Consider the following 18,778-nt stretch of genomic DNA (forward strand, 5'->3'; position numbering starts at 1 on the left):
TGTCTCACTTTTGCAATATTTGGCCCAGCCTAATTGATGCTGATGTGCCGGAAAGAAGCAATGACTGTTTCCTTCTACATTAAACTTTTCTAAGATATATGGAATGTGATCATTTCCTGTAATGTGGTCTTTTCTGTAACCATCTTAGACAAAGCTGACAGAAAATCTGTAGAGACTCCCTCCACCTTAAATGGTGGGGTAACCTGAATTAAAGTGAATCTCAGACTTAAATGACTGTAGCTTGTTAGCCAAGTTCATCTCCAAATGCTATTTTTATTTACAGTGGAGATTTTCTTTGACCTCATGTGCGTGGGGATAGTTATACATTTATATCTGCTTAATTAGTGGTGTCACCAAGAAGGAAGCCAAGTCCTTCTTTCTGGATGTATCAAGTGATAACATATGCATCTGGCTTATGTTTGCAACCACTTTAATTCTGCTCTGCCTGTCCGCTTCCAGCTCCCACATCACTAAATGCTCTGAATAATGTGGTGAATAATGATATTTGTTTTGCATGACTGCTTTTATGTAAATTCTATCCCTGAATGCTGTTTCAACATCACAAACAAGGAAACATTGCAAGGTTTAGACAAGGGGACCAGACGTTTTCAAAATAATGGAAAATAGATGGATTATGTAGAAAGCCCAGATACACGGGGAGGTGATGAGTCAGTGTAGTGTGCCTCAAGATGGCTCAGAGGCTGCTGTCAACAGCTGTACAAGTAGCTCATGGAATAAAAGGAAGAGCTGGGCGGTGAGCTCAGGTAGAGATGGGGAGCCAGATGAGATAATCTCTGTGAAAGAGCTTTGTGCCAAACAGATGTGCAGAACTGTTAGTACAAAAGACTTGTGGGTTCTGCAAACTCATGATCGATTTTTGCCTTCTAGGGATGTGGTCGAGGTTCTTCTGAGGAACGACGCACTGACCAACGTGGCTGATTCTAAAGGCTGTTACCCTCTGCACTTGGCAGCCTGGAAAGGAGATGCCCAGATAGTGCGGTTGCTCATCCATCAAGGGCCCTCACACACCAAAGTCAATGAACAGGTTGGAGGGAAGGGAAGCTTTCTGCACTCAGCTACAGCCGGACCTTGGCAGCCCCATCACCGTCTCAGTCCCGTAGCTCAGATCTCAGGGAACCAGCTCTTCCCTGGCCTAAGGGTGATTCCCCTCTTCCCAGCGCTACTCCTTCTAGTGCGTCAGGGAAACCTTGTACCATGAAGGGTGCATTTCATATGCATTTGAATCATGCAGATTTGGAATAGTACTGTAACAAAGTTATAAATACTCACCTCACGTGCAAAACTGGAAATAATGCAAATCCTGCAGAATTGCCCAGAGTTCATTTCAAACTCTTGGGCTTTTGCCATCAACGTGGCAGTGCAGCTTTAGCTGGTAAACAGAAATACTCCCAGCATGTGTTGGTACTATGTGAACCATGCCGTTGTTTTACGTGCATCAGAACTTGCAGAAGTGGTGGTACGAGTGCTAGTGCTGAAAAATGAACTCACAAAAACACGTGACTGGAGGTCTGAGGTGATTCAGCAGAATGAAGATCATTTCCATGGTGTCCTCTAATGTTCATTTACAACTGACCATGCTTTGACAAAGCAGAGAGAATTCTTAAAAAATAAAAAAGGCAGCATTTGAGCAGAAACACCATACACTGGCCATGGATTCAGGTACTCTGAGACTGTACCTTCTCTTCTTTATATTTATTCCTTTGGGAAAGTTATATTTGAATTATGTAAGTTGTAGACAAACCTCTCATAAAATACACCGCCCTGTAGTTTGGATCTGAGACTGTGTCGACTTGCGAGGAGATGGGCCCTCTCTGAATGACAAGCCATTCTCCTGTTTCCCTCTCTGCTCTGAACTGAAGTAGATACTTTTCTTATTTGCTTGAAGGAGAGAGATGCTGCCCTTTCTCAATAAGCTTGGGACTGTTTTACTAGTGACTTTGCTGAGAGGAGATTGTTCAGTTGCCTGTAGGATTAGATCAGGGTTATTCCTCAAAAAAATAGGAAACCATTCTTGAAGTCCCCCTGTCAGCAAGACCATGCACATTCTCAGTGAGCTGTTAAGAGCACACTTTTGATTCAGAGAAGGGCAGCTTCACTTTGAGGGCTGAGAAAACTACAGCAGTGCTCCCAGCTCCCTCCATTTGGAGATTGTGTGTGTACAGCTGTTCATCAGCTTCCCTTTCCCCCTTCTGGCTGTATTTTCTGGGTAGGTGAGCAACAGACATTCAAGATCATCAATGAGGATGTTTGTTTTATAACATTAGGAAGGAAAATTGTCTCTTTAGAATTGCCTCTTTAGAACCTAAATGCAATTTTACTCCTCCTGGCTAATGTGACAGTAATTTCTCTTATCTGGAGGAAAATAAAAGAGGTTTGCTTTTAACTAATATTCCTCAATGTGGAAAAATCTAGTCACGCATTAAAGTCCTTCTCGTTTAAGAAATTTTCAGCCACCATTTCTAACCCTGTCTTTGCTCACTTTTGCCTTGGAACACAGCTGCTTGGATTTTTGAGCCACTTGAGTATGCTAGCTTGTCCTGCTCACAGCCGCCTCCCGTCTGGAGTATCCATTGATAAGTGGGACCCAGCCCAGTGCTTTGCGTATCTGGCAGGCAGGTGGGTGGGGCCGGGGCTGGGCACAACATCTGCAATAGCTCGAAAAACCTAATGCATCTAGGCAGTGGTTACAAGTACTTCACTGATTTATTAAAAACCATTAATGTTGCTTCAGTTGGAAGCTTGGATGAGAGGGGTGATGAGCGCTGTGCCCTGGAGGTTGTCTTCCCCATTAACTTCCTTTTGAGGCACCCAGAGGGCAGATCCAAGTTGTCTAGTGTTGGGCACCCTTGGGGCTGTGCATTGCTTTGATATATTTCATCCATTTTATCATCACATTTTCTTTTCCTCTCCTTTTTATAGAATGCTCTTGAGATCAAAGAACTCAAAAAGTACGGCCCCTTTGACCCTTATATCAATGCCAAGGTGTGTACTTTTCGCTGCCAGGATTTCTCTGCATCATTTCTCCAAGCTGCACTTTCTCTTCGGTCCTCTCTGGCTTCCACTCTCATCCACTCAGGCTCTTCTTCATCATCCTGATGTTTGTCCGCTTCAGCCCATCTGCTTCTGGCTTGCCTGGGAACGGGAAAACGGAGCTTCAGTGGGTTTTGTTTTTGTTTTTAAAACCCATACCAATTGTGGAAAGGTTGGGTGCTTTTCCTGGAATGGCTGAAAGGCTTAGAAGTGGCAGAACTGGGGAAATAGAAGGGACCATATTATGGGCATAATTTACTATTGTGATTTCTAAAATCATTTAAATTCAAAAAAGAAAAATGCAATTAAAAGATTTACGCAAAGTAGCTTACTTTTTAATAAGCACAGAAAATGATTAAATTGCACTTCCTAGATTAATATTTTTTTTTAAGTTTGCTTTCAATATTTCTCTTGAGATGGAATCCGAACAATAGCTTGTGGTGGAGGTGTGGCAGCCGGGGCGTGGGTGACTCCATTTTACTCTTAAAAGCTGCTGGTGTGGCTCCCCTCTCTTTTCCTTGAGTTTGTGCCTGGGGCTTTGAAGCCTCAGTCCCTTCTCCCCAGCCATTAGCTTCTCTCTCTGCCTGGTCACTCTTGGCCCTTGGAACAGCTCAGAAATAGGAAATGAAGTTGCAGGGCCAAGCAGGGCACTTGCCTTGAGTCTCCCTCCCCCGTGAGGCTGGGATAAGTAACGGGCTGATGGGCCTAGTGATGAACGTCCAGCCTCAGGCCTCGGCCCTCCACTGCCTCTGGAGGCAAAGCTGGTGGGTTGGGTGATGGTGTTAGCCTGTCTCCTCTGCGCTCTCACCTGCTGTTTTTGACTCAAGGTTTCATTCAGATGAGGTTTGCTTTTTGGCAACAATCTGGAGTTTGGTTGAGTCACTGCATTATTCACATCAGCTACCTTTCACTTGGCTCTGAATACAGCAGCCGCTGGGAAGGGAAATGTAAGGTCCTTCTGCGTGTTTCCAAATGCAAGGCAGATATTTCATGTTTTTCTTTGAGAAATACTGATTTAGCAAATGAAGGTCCCTATGGGCTGGACCTCGTCAGGCTCTACGGGAGATTTCCTTCAGCTGTTGGGCCCTAATGGTGGAAAAGCAGTTTGATCTGGGGTGGTGGAACACAGTAGTTTTAGTTTGCCCACACTTTCAATTCTGTCTTCTAATCTTCAAGATAGGAAGATAGGAAGATACTTTATCTTCTTTTTTTTTTTTTTTTTTTTTTGGAAATAGTGCAGCAGAGCGGAAAACCCTCACAGGTCAAGTGAGACCCAAGTTTGAAATCTGTGCTGCCACTTACTGGTGTTGACTTGAACAAGTTACTTAGTTTCTCTGAGCTTTAGTTTCCTCTTCTATAAAATGGGGTATGCCATCTACCTGGAGGGATTATTTTGGAGTTCAAATAAGATCATGTACATGAAGTAAAAATATCTGGTTACTAGTAATATTTGAGGTCCTAATTTTGAAAAGTATGTACCATGTGGTATTTCTGAAAGGGCGTTTTGGAATTTATTCTTTGTTTCTAGTGGCTGAAGCTTAATGCAACATTGCTGTATTGGTCCATTCAGGGTTTTGTTTTTGGGGGAAGCACCTTGAAGTGATTGTTTCCCGACTTGGTGGTTAGTTTAGTTAGCTTATAAAGCTCTGATTAAAGGGTAAGACTTTTGTTCTTAAAAGCACGTTTTCCTATCCCTTGATTTTGCACACATAAAAAACTTCGTCTAAATGGAATAAGAACTTACTTCTTTCTTTGGAAATACAGTCTTCCCTCAGTATCCGAGAGGCTATTGGTTCTAGGACCTCTGTGGATACTGTATTCAAGTCCCTTATATAAAATGGTGTAGTGTTTGCACATAACCTACTTCTATCCTCCCATACACCTTAAATCATCTCTAGATTACTTATAATACCTAATAATACAGTGTAATACGATAATACAATGTAAATGCTGTGTAAATAGTTGCCACTTGGTAAATTCAAGTTTTGCTTTTTGGAACTTTCTAGATTTTTTCCCCTGGAATATTTTTTTTTTAAGCATTACCTTTTAAAATTATTTATTTATTTTTGGCTGCATTGGGTCTTCGTTGCTGTGCTTGGGCTTTCTCTAGTTGTGGTGAGCGGGGGCTACTCTTTGTTGCGGCGCGCGGGCTTCTCATTGTGGTGGCTTCTCTTGTTGTGGAGCACGGGCTCTAGGCACACGCGCTTCAGTAGTTGTGGCACGTGGGCTCAGTAGTTGTGACTTACGGGCTCTAGAGCGCAGGCTCAGTAGTTGTGGCACATGGGCTTAGTTGCTCCGCGGCATGTGGGAGCTTCCCGGACCAGGGCTCGAACCTGTGTCCCCTGCATTGGCAGGCGGATTCTTAACCACTGCACCACCAGGGAAGTCCCTCTCCCAGAATATTTTTGATCCATGGTTGGTTGACTCATCAGATGCAGAACGTGTGGATTAGGAGGGCCAACTGTACTACCCTTTGCCTCCACCCCACCCACCACCTCCTCAAAGGCCAAGTGATGTAAACTCCATTAAGGGATAAGGCTGTTTGGGTTGTGCTAAGAATGCAGACTCTTCTCAGGCTGATTCAATTCTAACCTCCCTAGGTTTTATCCTGGCTCAGTGGGTTTTCATTGACCTGGTGTGTCTAGGAATTGTTTTTGCTAAAATACGTTTGTGTGCTAAGTCCTATCAAGCACCTGTAGGAATTAAGAAGTTGCAGATGCCTTTCCTGGGAGCAGAGATGGTTTTCATGAGCTTTTATCTTCCTCTTCACCATATGCACCTTTTCCTGTTTCAGCAAGTCAGCATAAACCAGTCCAAATGTACGTCATCCTTAGCTAAGGTGAAACTATTAAAATTGTTTACTTACCCCCTTTTAAAACAATTTTAACTTAGTCTGAATATCATAAGATGAGCAGTAGTCAAATTAGTTTTATGGTAGGTCTATTTCTCCAGACACTTAAAAGTAATCCACAGGGACTTCCCTGGTGGTTCAGTGGTTAAGAATCCGCCTGCCAATGCAGGGGACACGGGTTCGAGCCCCGGTCTGGGAAGATCCCACATGCTGCGGAGCAACTAAGCCCATGCACCACAACTACTGAAGCCCGTGTGCCTAGAGCCCGTGCTCCACAACAAGAGAAGCCACCTCAGTGAGAAGCCCGCGCACCGCAACAAAGAGTAACCCCCGCTCGCCACAACTAGAGAAAAGCCTGCACACAGCAACGAAGACCCAACGCAGCCAAAAATAAATAAATTTAAAAAAAAAGAAATCCGTGTTCAAATTTCACCAATTGTCTCAATAATGTCCTTTAGAGCAATTTCTTTTTCTGGTCCAAGGATCATACATAATCTGGAACAGTTATCCTCAGCCTTTTCTAGTCGTTCATGACATTGACATTTTCGAAGAGCATAGGCCGTTTGTTTTGTAGACTGGCCCTCAGTTTGAGTTTGTCTGATAATTCCTCTTGATTTGGTTCAGGTTATACATTTTTGGCAGTAATGCCACAAGAGTGATGTTCATCCTTCCTTTTTAGTGCATCGCATCACCAGGCACATGATGTCAGTTTGTTTTGTTCTTGATGATGATGAATGATTGTTTGTTTAAGTCGGTGTCTGCTAGGCTGGTAACCTTTTTAATATTAGTTTTCCTGGGCTTTACCCTCTGAGGTGCTACCTTGGCAGACCTGGGGTGGGGCTCAGTATTAGTTACCTTTAAGCTCCCTTGTAATTCCAAAACAAAGCTTGTTTAAGAACCACTGATCTAGGCTAACTTTCCACTAGAGCAGGATTCCTCTTTTCTCACCTAAAACGCAGGCCATCTACCCCTTATTTTATTTGTTTGTTTGTTTGTTTCTCCTAGTAGCAAGCAGAATTACTCTTGGCAGCCTCTTTTTGGATTCCACTGATTTTTGGTTTCTTATGCTTGATTGATATCTATTTTCCTAAACCTTCCATCTGTTGGTCAAAGTTCTGCCTTCAGAGCTTTGCAGAGTAAGTCTGACTCCTCCTCCACATGAGGAACTTGGTTCTCATGCTTTTCCGGTGTCTTCTAAATCTTTGTAGACCCACTTTGTCCTTTTGTTCCAATTTGGGTATATTTCTAGAGACTATACCATCGTTGCTCCAGAGAGCTGTAGCCCCGGTGTTCCTAACTTAGATATCTGTCAACAGTGGACAAGAATGCAGTTGGGCTATAATCCAAGCACTGGGAGGTGATGGTTTTGAATAGTTCCCAGAGGAGAAAGGTCACGGGAATGTTTCTAGATGGTTCTCTGCTGTTTGTAGTTTATGTATGTGTGTGTATGTATATAAAACACATAAATAATGGATTTATACATTGAATGGGGTCTCCAGATATAAAGGGTATAGGGTTTTTTTTGTTTTTTTGTTTTTTTAGAAGTAATGACCTAGCAAGGAAAAAATGAAAGTGGGTCTCAAGATGAGCAGGAATGGGGAGTTTGTGCAAAGCCTTGGGGGAAAATTGGGGTATTTCATCTCAGTCCCCTTCCTTAGTCCAGATTCATAGTAGTATGATTCTGGGAGCTCTTGAGGTGTTGTGAGCACCCATGGTGTGATTTGAAAGGTGTGAAAGAGAAGGATTCCAGGTGGTTGAGAGTCTGTATCCTCCCTGGAATCCCTCCCTTTCTTGTGGGTCCATAAATCCAAAACTTAGTGACTTCTTGCCCTGAAAATTGTTAGGCTCCAAGGGGAAGTGGTAGTAAGAGCTCATTGTGATGGCCTGTGTTCAATAGTCGAGAGATGTGGTCACCACAGAAGTAAACTCAAGAGTATTGTAGTTACCAGACCATGTCTGGCAAGACTGAAACATAAATAAGATGCTTCCTACACTGTGAATATAAACTGCAGAGATGTGGTTAGGCCATTTTTAACATAGGCAGGCAGTTTGCCTGGTAGTGATCAAGACCATGCCTTTAGCGAGGCAGCTCTGTGGTAGCTGCTTTAGTTCTGGCAAAAACCCAGAGAAGACTTTTTTTCCCCTGCTGGATAGTTGAGAGTTTTACAGTTCTTCAGACCCTAATGACATACTTTTTACAGATTATTCTGGTTGTTGGGAGACAACTTGGGTATAAAAGAGATAGCAGTGTCTACTTCAGAGTAAACGAGTTTTTTTGGACTGGAGTTTTAATGAGAATAAGCTGACTTTCTTGGCCCTTGCTGTCATGCTAATCTTGAGATATAAAACCCTGAGAATCCTCTTAAACTTCTTTGGGTTGCAACTCTGCCCCAGAATCCCTCTACAGGAAGCTCCTGTGAGTTTTCATTGCTGTAGCTGTCTTTTCTTCTCCTGAGAAAGTGAGGTGACAGCTCTAAGTTTTTCATGCCATAGCTTAATAGGAAGTGGGCACATGGGTGGCCTGAAAGGTTTGTTTGGCACAGGGAGCCCCAAGGATTAACTTCCAGCCCAGAGTTTCTCCTGCCCTCCAGAATTTCAGGTTGACATGGAATTCGCCCCTTGGACCCAGCTGTATCACAGGAGGCCATTGCTAACTGGCTGTGTTCTGTGGCCAGAGAAGTCTGTCTGCAACTTCTCAGCAGCTGCTCTCCTGGAGCTGTGTTGGAGCTCAGTGCTGCTTCCTCTGTTTATCTGTGTGCATTTATCTTTGCATGTGGCTCCTGCTACCACCCTTTCTGTCCTTGTTTCGTTAAAAAAAATTTCTTTGCTATCATGCTGGCCTTTTGGGGCCTTGCGCCTAGTAGCCCTGGATCTTTCTGATACACTTGGTGTAGCTGGAAAAAATGATGCAGTTAAATGCCAGATCACAAGCAGATGGAATTGCATGCATGTTTGGGTAACTCCTAGTCTGTTACTTTTAATATCATTAATAGAATTAAAGCAATTGTGGAAACATTTAATCTTTACCTTTTGACCACTGAAAGGTGCATAATATTGACCTGAAGGACACACGCCCTCAGAAGCTTTGTTTCCCCAAAGTGGCAGAAGCCTCCTGGATAAATTCAGGAATCTCAAAATCTTGTGGGAGAATTATTATTTTCATTAATGCTTCTAAAAATGGAGAGGTCATGGAAATTCCTCTATGCCTGCTCTAGTTATACATTGTCAGTAGTAGTAAAAGAAAGAGCATAATTGGAATGATTAACATTTTGCTTCTGATGGTTGATAAAGCACAAACTTCTCCTGCTTTATCTCAGGTTCTACCTTTAGTTTGAAACAAAATTGGCATCAGAGGACCTGTGGGGTTGTGAATTTGAATTAATGGCAATGTTACAATCTTGAATATTTTGCACCTCTCACACAAAACATTCTGGTGTCTGATTGTATCTTTCTTACCTAAGAAACCCTTCTTGGCACAGTTGTAGGTCCTGCATGCATTGGCTGGGGCAGGCTCCTGGAGCAGGCTCAGGGTGGCATCTGGGTCCCGTGTTACTCTGTGACTGAGCTCAGGCGCCTCAGTTCCCTGGCAGTGGCTGTTGGCTGATATGTTGAGAGTGATCTTGGGTGCTCTGCTCTGTAACTTTCATTGTTGGCCAATTGATTTGCATGCACGGAGCTACGCAGATGACAAACTCTTTCCAAAAAGCTTGTGTGCGAGGCAATGGATGGTCAGCAGATCCAGAATCAGGACCACGGGGGTGGCTCAATAGAAATTGTAAAACCAGTTGAAGTTTAAATTGAGTCAATGGCAGTGATGTTACGGGCATCCATCTGTGCCAGGGCTTCTCCCCGCGGCCTGCCGTGTTCCCGAGGTGGCTCTCCTTGCCGTCTGGAGACACGTCTGCATTGGCACAGAGGAGACTACAAAGGCTGAGGAGCCGACTGCTCCCCTCTGGCAGTAACTGGGGCAGATGAGGCTGATTGGAGCCGTCGGGCTTGTTTGCGGAATTCTGACATAGTTCTATTTAGTCCCCAAGTGTTGCTGCTATTTTTCTCATTTAAATTTCAATGGTTTTACGTGTGATTACCCCAGTTGTCTGCCAGTCTGCTGGTCACCTTTCTGACATCATCCGCCTGTTGACTCTTTAGAACAATGACAACGAGACGGCCCTGCACTGCGCAGCGCAGTATGGCCACACGGAGGTGGTGAAGGTCCTCTTAGAGGAGCTGACTGACCCCACCATGCGCAACAACAAGTTCGAGACGCCTCTGGACCTGGCTGCGCTCTACGGGAGGCTGGAGGTGGTGAAGATGCTCCTCAACGCACACCCCAACCTCCTGAGCTGCAACACTAAGAAGCACACCCCTCTGCACTTGGCAGCAAGGAATGGCCACAAAGCCGTGGTCCAGGTCCTCCTGGATGCCGGCATGGATAGCAATTACCAGGTAGTGGGGCGGATGTTCCTCCCAGGCCCAAGGGACCTAGTCATTTTGGGAAAGGCACAAGCGCCATGCTGCTGGGCTGTGTTCCTATTTAGCACGGTTCACATCACATGTCAGATGCTTCCATTTGCTGACTCATTGTAATGTGAAACTTTAGAGACAAAGAAACTCCTCCAGTGAGTCTGTTATTTTTTGTTTCTTTTCAGGGGTAATACTTGGTCATTATACCCTGAGAAGACATGCTTATGGACTCTCTCTTGAAATTAGAAAACTTTCATTATCTTCCTATACCTGTGTTCCCACTGCCACCATTAGCGCCTCCAAAGTCCCATCAACTTGATGTTGCCGATAGGAGACTTAGCATTTCCCTTTGTTGGTAGCTTTCTCCATTCAGATGAATGGCCATTCCTTAGGCTTTGCATCCACCAGACCACATTTGAAGTTAAGGTGTTTCCCCCCCTTGTACTTTTCGTCTCATCATTCCTTCCACCCAGGAAGGTGGGGTTTTGAGGAGTGTCACCAATAGGTGGTTCCAAGGATAACAGTGCAGTTATTCACGTGAGACCACCTGGTGGCACATCAAGCACCCACGTATGGGCCACGATTGTGGTTTTGGAATCCAGACAAGAAAAGTGGGAAAGATAATGACAGAGGACTTTGTGTGGTTTATTTTATTTTCCTGTCCCTTCTTGTCTACGTCCCGTTTGTCGTGTGAAGCCACGCCAAACCTGGGTCCCTGTTCTGATGACATCCTGCTCTGCGCTCTCATTTGCTTTCCAGACGGAGAAGGGCAGTGCTTTGCATGAGGCTGCTTTGTTTGGCAAGACCGATGTGGTGCAAATCCTGCTGGCTGCAGGTGAGAGGTTGGCAGCGCTCTTGTCTACACAGCATGCCAGGGTTGGGATCATTTCCCCCAGGATCCCTGGAGGGGGATTTTTATTGGCTGCCTTTGAACCCAATATGTATATGTCTCCACTGGTTGATTGCAAATGTACGAAGTTCTTGTATAGCTGGATAAAATATCTTTGGATGAAAATGTTAGTTGTGCTGCCAGGAGCATTAGGTATCCTGGAATTTGACCCTCTTTGAGGCTGGTTTGAAAATTCTCACTCCCCTGGTCCACCTGGTGTGCCTTTCTAGGAATTGACGTCAACATAAAAGATAACCGTGGACTGACTGCCTTAGACACTGTCCAGGAGCTACCATCTCAGAAGAGCCAGCAGATAGCAGCACTGATCGAAGGTATGGGTCCATCTCCCTGCCGCAGGGACCAGGGGACACGCTGGCTGAACCAAGCCACTGGTATTTGGTGCAGCTTTTTTTTGCCTCTCCATGTAGATCACATGACTGGAAAAAGAAGTGCAAAAGAGGTAGATAAAACCCCCACAGCCCAGCCACCTCTCATCTCCAACATGGACTCCATATCCCAGAAGTCTCAGGGTGAGTCGGCCCTCTTCCTCCAGCAAAGGGGCTCTCAGCTTGAAAAGAGTTGAACGTTCTTTGGCAGAATGGAAAATCTTAATTGAAATAATTATTTCGCGGGATTGGGAGTACTTAATAAGTTCATATTCAAATTCATTTTTTTCCAACTACCATATGAACTTTTCTTGGGCAAAGCTTAGGCCTTGATGGTGGACCTTTTCTTTCCTACTTTATTTTATTCTCTACTTTTAGAGTTGGCTCTATGAGAGCTATCCTGGGATGTGTGGTAGACAGGATGATCTCAAGATGAACTCAAATCTCAGTGAAACCTTTTTTTTCTAACACACACTTTAGTGCCTTGAGTATAGCTGGCTCACAGTAAATATTTAATGAGTGTCATCTGGTTGGTAGATGTGTATATGGCAGATTTTAGTAGTCTATCATTTGTCCAACAAATGTGGTCTGGGTGCTAGCTTGGGCAGTCCAGCCTCTCCATCACTAGCCAGGATCCACCTTTTCAGATTGATTGAGCAGCCTTTTGGGTCCTAGGTCTGATGAATGAGAAGGACAGAACACTGGCTGACACCTCCCCCAGATACAGAGCACAATGAAGAAGGCTCGAGAAACAGAGCAAAGCCAGATACTGGAAAAGGAAAGGGATTTTTCAGAGGAGTGCAGAGATGCAAGAGTTCAGGGGTTCTCAGCCTGTCTTTACTGTAGAGTCCTTGTTCCCCTCCCCTGGTCACACTTTTTTTCTTGACCTCATAATTTGCTGGTAATGGGATTAGTAGTTAACTAAGCTCTTAGCTTTCAAGGATTTTGCAGTTACAGTTTTGACTCTTTGCAAGTGACCCAGAGATCCCTGGTCTATAACCAGATCCCTGGTTACTTTGCAGAGTCACAAATTTGGATCCCAGGCACTCTGAGGTTCATAGTTATCTAGTGAGTGAGTTGCAGCTGCACAGCGCCTTCATCTCAGAAAGGCTTCACCACCCTCTATTTTGCTTGGGCACATGGAGGTTCTTGTTAAGAATTTAAAGGGATTACTGAAGTTTTCCAGTTGTACCTTGCTACATCTTATGATTTAAGTTTATGCTGTCATGGTATTGAGGTATTTGGGAATTTATAACGATCTTGGGAGATATCCTTCATAGATGTCAAAGGTTCCATATTGAATTAGAGAAAAATCTGTTCATTTCTCAGGGTATGAAGTGCAGATGAAACTCTCTATATTTATTCCTGTCCGTGGAGAAAGCCGTGATTTATTTTCCTGCTCTAGGTTAACGTTGGTCAAGTTCAGGTGGCCGAAGGGGCTTTGGGTTGTTCCTGTGGTGGGAAGTCCAAGACTGTGCTCTCCTCTCACCGACTCTCTTGACTTCTAACCCCTCTTCAGGTGACGTGGAGAAAGCAGTGACTGAACTGATCATCGATTTTGACACCAACACAGAAGAGGAGGGTCCTTACGAGGCGCTGTACAACGCTGTCTCCTGCCATTCATTGGACAGCACGGCCAGCGGGCGCTCGTCTGACCGGGACTCCGTGAGCAAGGAGGCCGAGGCGGTGGGAGTGAAAGCTGCTGGAGTGAGGCCTGTACGTGGCTGACCCTCCGCACCGGGGTTCTGTTGTCCACCTCTGCTCTGCTGGGGAGCGGGAGAGAGGACGTGCGACCCCCAGTGCCAGCTGTGTTTCAGGGGCCTGGGTCCCACTCACCCTTTTCTCCTGGGGGCTCTGCACCATCTCGCTCTTGCTTAGTGTGGTCAAACTCTGCAGCTTGCGTTGAGGTAGAATTTTAATTTTTCCAGTTTCAATATAACCTGTTTGCATCCTTCTATTACTTTTTTGGCCTTAGAGTAAATTGAAGCATTTTATTTCTATTTAGCCTCACTGCTGCTTCTGTCTTTGGGGTCTTTGCTATATATTGTTTGTTTCTTTCTGGAGAGCAGTTCCGTCAATGAAAGAGCTTGCTAAATAAGTTCCTGTCAGCCCTGAGTACGTGTTCACCTTCCATTTGCCCTCAAAAATTTATCCATTTGTATTTGGACAGATTCTGTGTTCAGCAGGGTCGTAGCAAGGCTTAATCAGACAGTGTATGTATTAGTATGTGCATTCCTATTTTCCCCATAGTTATAACCCCTCCAGCCATTGAAATAGTAGGATGGGGACAACCCTGAATTTTTCCCTCTGAAGGTCAACCTTCCCATCTGACTGCTTCTTTCTCTAGCCCTTGCTTCTTCTTCTTCTTTTTTTTTTTTTTTAAATTTTTATTTATTTTTTTTGGCTGTATTGGGTCTTCTTTGCTGAGCGTAGGCTTTCTCTAGTTGTGGCAAGCGGGGGCTACTCTTCGTTGTGGTGCGCGAGCTTCTCATTGCGGTGGCTTCTCTTGTTGCGGAGCATGAGCTCTAGGCGTGCAGGCTTCAATAGTTGCAGCACGCAGTTTCAGTAGTTGTGGCATGTGGGCCCTAGAGCACGTGGGCTTCAGTAGTTTTGGTGCGTGGGCTCAGTAGTTGCGGCGCACGGGCTTCAGTAGTTGTGGCTCGTAGGCTCTAGAGCACAGGCTCAGTAGTTGTGGCACACGGGCTTAGTTGCTTCGTGGCATGTGGGGTCTTCCCAGACCAGGGCTCAAACCTGTGTCCCCTGCACTGGCAGGCAGATTCTTAACCACTGTGCCACCAGGGAAGTCGCTCTAGCACTTGCTTCTACTTCTAGCCTTATACATTGTTCTCCAGACTCCTTACCCCCATTTTCTCTCCCAGGGTTTTACTGTGAGCCTAAGCCTGAATCAGTGGTCCCATGGCCCTTCCTTCCTGCACTGTTGAGGTTTTGAACATTGCACTTTTAATAAACAGGCATTGCTCTAACAGGATCCCTGTTGCTCTAACAGGATCCCACCTTGAGGCATATTTTCAGGTGTATATTACTTCCTGTTGGAGAGGCTAGCCCTTCCCTTTTGGTGCAAATCTGGCTTATGACCATTTTGATGATCCTTTGGCTGCCTGGTGATCCTCAGGCTTTTCATTAACTCCCTGGGAATGGCCTGATGTTTTTGGTGTTCTTTTTCATTAGGCTCCTTGCCCTGCCCTGGGATAGTCCCAGCATTTCAGTATGGATTTTGGAAAGGCCCACCAGTCTTGTGGTAGACGCAGAGCGGGTGTTATCGAGGACTGTGATGAAACTCCTTGTCGGTGGTGAAAGCAAGTGCATATGCCAAGCACCGCTCACACAGTGCTTCTGCAGGCAGAGCTAGGGTTTTTTTTTGTTTTTTGTTTTTGTTTGTTTGTTTCCACTTCTTTCACTGTTAGGTACAAATGAATTAGGGAAATCCAACCTGTGGAGGAAGGTGTTGCTTTCAGTGGCACTTACAGGTGATGCCCATTAGAGGGAGCTGGAGGCTTTGCAAGAAGAACACGGGGTTCCTGAAGTAAGCTTTGAAGGAGCAAGTTCCTGTGAGGCTTAGCCACTGATTTACACAGGTTCTTTGTTCATCCCACTGTAGTAATCTAGCCTCCTATGGTCCTGCTAAGTAGAAACTGATACATCTTGGGGTACATGCTTTGCCAGTTTTACTTGAGTATGTTGTTGCCGTGCTGCCTTCCTGGTCCTTGGTAATTAACTGTGGCCAAGGGACTGTTCTACGTCTTGTAAACACAGCGGATGGTATCTATAAATCAGCTTCATAGTTCCAGGCCCCTGGGCCATAGTTTTCATGGTTGAAAAGACCGTAAAAGACCCATGCTTCTCTTTCCTTCCAGGGGCCCTGGTGATTACCTCTTCCACAAGAGCCTTTCATATTGTTCTTTCTAGGCTCCTTTAGCCTTGGGAAGGCTTCTAGGATGAGTCATTTTTGTTGTTGTTACGTTTCATTTTGGTTTTCCTCAGCTCTTTGTGTCCCACAGTTGGATAATTGGTGAGATTATGGGCCTGCTCCGTCTGCTGTTCCCCTCCTTACAAGGTGGCCCTGGACCAGGCTTGTTCCTACGCTTCTGGAGCAAAGAAGGGTGGGGAAAGTGGACTTAGTGGGAAATCTGACCTAAAAAGCTTTGTTCGGCTTGACCATATGAACTTGTTTTGGAGTCGTTGCCATTGGGCATCCATCCGGTGGCAGGGGATATGGGAATGACCAATTTATCAAGATATAATACCAAGCAGTAAAGCGTGTTTAACAGAGAGATCATGGATGCCAAGTGCTAACTAACCCGGCAGCTCCTAAAACATGAGAAGTGTCTTTCCTTGCAGGTTTCTCTGAGGCTGTCACATAATTCAACACTCACCTCCACACCGACGTGTAAAAATACTCTCGTTCTAGCAACACAGTGGACTAACCTACAAGCCAGGGAAGGAGCCTGCAGATCAACTCCTGTTTCAGGTTCCCACTCCCTTCCTTGTAGGAACATTGACTCTCAGGCATAAATAGGACTGTGTGATATAAAGACGCTGAAAGTACAGCAGGGATAGTGGCAAAACTCTCTTCAGCTTTCTTTCACCAAAGATCATTCTGTATATTCCTGAAACTGTCTACCCATGATCTAGATAATCCCCTCTTCAGTGAGTTTCTTGCTCTAGGGCAAGGGGTTGGTGAACCAAGACCCACAGACAGCTGCCTGTTTTTGTGAATAAAGTTGTATTTGGAACACATCCATGCCCGGTCATTGACATATTTTCTATGGCTACTTTTGTGCCCCAGTGGCAGAGTTTACTGCAAACCCTAAAATATTTACTGTGTAGCCCTTTAAGAAAAAGCTTGCCAACCCCTGCAAGGGCAGATAACTGACAAATAGTCCTTTTTTAAATGGGCTGAGATGAAATAGGGTTTTCATATGCTAATGATACATAATAGTAATCATTGAAGGAGGTGACCAAGGATAAGAGACAGTTCTGAGCTTTGAACAACATTCAAGTTTGAGCAGGAGTTGATGTATTTGCCCTTGATGGATTTCCTCATTACTTCCCTAATAATTTTGGTTTGTTAGAACTCTGACAAGTTGATTCTTTTGATTTAGTGTTTCCTCTTTTTAGAGTAGATTGGAAGTTGAGCCACTGGTTTTCCTATACTCGAGTTTGTGTATCAGTATCATGAAGGACATTTTCTGATGAGGTAGTTGTGTGTTTTCAGTGCTGGTATTTCTCACTGTGGTCAAGGATATGACAGAGGTGTTTATAGACTCTGCTACAAACATCAAAAAACAAAGAGCAATGCTAATTGAATTGTGTATGTGTGCAGGGTTCTCCATCTTGTTCAGATACTAAACCTTGAGTTTAGTCTTTCAGGGGAATTCTTTACATTATTCTTTTTTATTTCCAAAGACTGAGATAAGAGTAAACCAAAGAGTTAAATTCTTGAAAAAAGACATAGTAAAATACTTATTTTTTCTCTTCTACAGAGGGAACGTCCTCCGCCTCCAGCAAAACCACCACCCGATGAAGAGGAGGAAGACCGCATAGATAAGAAGTGTTTTCCCTTGACAGCTTCTGAGGTAGAGGGTTGAAGGTTTACTCCCATCACTGAAATATGATTTTTTGGAAAGTGCATCAAATGCGTGCTTAAAGAAGACTTTGCTTTGTCATTTTTTTATCACCTCTTTGGATTAGTAAATTTGCATTGTGTATATATCAGTAATCCAAAATAGGACCTTTCAAACGCACTCAAAAGTACTAACCAAGGAATTTTACTAGGCTCTCTAGCAGATGGGCCAATTATTGATCTGCCATGCCACATGGGAAGCCAAACATGCACATTCTCCTGGTTCCATTAGGCTAAACAGTCTCACTTTTGCCTCTTGTACCTGTGTTGTCTTTTGATACAAAGTGTAGAGTATCCCCCTAATCACTGTTCTCTAGACTGGGTCAGATTAGCAAGCTTTGACACTTGTGACCCAAAGGCCTTATTTCTGTTTTTGCATTTTCCCTCTTCATTTCATATGAAGAATCTGCACCAGGACAAACATGGAAAATGTCATGAAAACTCAACTAGAAGAGAAATAGGAGTCATGGGGGCAGGGGAAATCAAAGGAGGTAATTTGAAAAGAATAGTTCACCTTTTCAAAAAAGAAATGTTATCCTGGGGCAAATAGTTCAACCTTCTCACTTAGGTATATGAAGAAAATCATGTTTTCCTTAATCTTTCATCTTCCCAATGCTCCTTTAACACTTCCTGCCATTCAGAGAATATATTTATTGAGTGTTTATTCAAAATATTATATAATTTCAATAGTTTTTTGTAGCTCATTCGATGCCCTATTGTTCTTTAACTTAAAAACCAGCTAACATAAACTAGTCAATTAAGTCTCATTACTTTGTCCCCAGAAGTCGGAGTTAAGTTTTTTTTACTGCCATGGACCATCCAGTGAGACAGGTTCTTTTATTTAATATAAACATACGCAACCAGAAGGATGACATCAGTTTGACAAAATGTATAAATACAAGGATGACCTTTTTAGAATGTAAAGTCAGTGTTGGAGATAGGGGTGATTTCTATGTTAGGTACAAATTCTGTCCTTATTTCTTTCTATCCCTTAATTACAAAATACTTACTATCATGACTCAACTAAGGGGTCTCTAGAATTACAGGCTCTAGGGTAATAATACATTGCCAGCAGATACAAGCGCATGTAGTAAACCCCTACACGTTTTTATATAGAGGTTTGCTTTATTACTCCCTTTTTACAAAGAGAAACCTAGTAATATAGAGCATATTCAGTTGGGGCTGGGTCTCTGTAAATGCCCTATACCATCTCTTTAACAAGGACTTGGATTAAATTTTCTGGTGCCTAAGGATAAGGGCAAGGCTCCTAAAGAACTATTGGATAACCAGCACTTTCTTTTCTCCCAGGGCTTTCTAGGGCATACAGTTTGGCAATAATACTGTATCAAAAAGTAGGGGGAGAAATATCCCTATTACTCTCCTGGATTGGAGACTGTGTCTGAGCTACATCTTCTAGGACTCGCTTCCGAATAGCCTGGAATTCTGGATCAGTTGGACAACCATAGTCAGTATTTGGAAGACCCTGAGAACCC

General features: G+C 44.0%; 1 protein-coding gene across 8 annotated transcripts in view; it reads left to right on the forward strand.

The window, feature by feature from the left end:
- Positions 1 to 18,778, forward strand: part of ANKS1A (ankyrin repeat and sterile alpha motif domain containing 1A) — a 185,719-nt gene that overhangs the window by 71,786 nt on the left and 95,155 nt on the right. For 6 of the 8 annotated variants that reach the window (XM_057554558.1, XM_057554555.1, XM_057554556.1 and 3 more), the window contains exons 3-10: positions 889 to 1,045; positions 2,941 to 3,003; positions 10,052 to 10,348; positions 11,126 to 11,201; positions 11,486 to 11,587; positions 11,684 to 11,785; positions 13,161 to 13,357; positions 17,146 to 17,238. In XM_057554558.1, the coding sequence (XP_057410541.1) occupies positions 889 to 1,045; positions 2,941 to 3,003; positions 10,052 to 10,348; positions 11,126 to 11,201; positions 11,486 to 11,587; positions 11,684 to 11,785; positions 13,161 to 13,357; positions 17,146 to 17,238 (1,087 nt within the window). The remainder of the gene's footprint in view (positions 1 to 888; positions 1,046 to 2,940; positions 3,004 to 10,051; positions 10,349 to 11,125; positions 11,202 to 11,485; positions 11,588 to 11,683; positions 11,786 to 13,160; positions 13,358 to 17,145; positions 17,239 to 18,778) is intronic. The other 2 variants (XM_057554559.1, XM_057554562.1) reach the window with 1 other exon arrangement.

Source organism: Balaenoptera acutorostrata, chromosome 10 (assembly GCF_949987535.1).
Source record: "Balaenoptera acutorostrata chromosome 10, mBalAcu1.1, whole genome shotgun sequence".
In the NCBI taxonomy this organism is placed as follows: Eukaryota; Metazoa; Chordata; class Mammalia; order Artiodactyla; family Balaenopteridae; genus Balaenoptera; species Balaenoptera acutorostrata.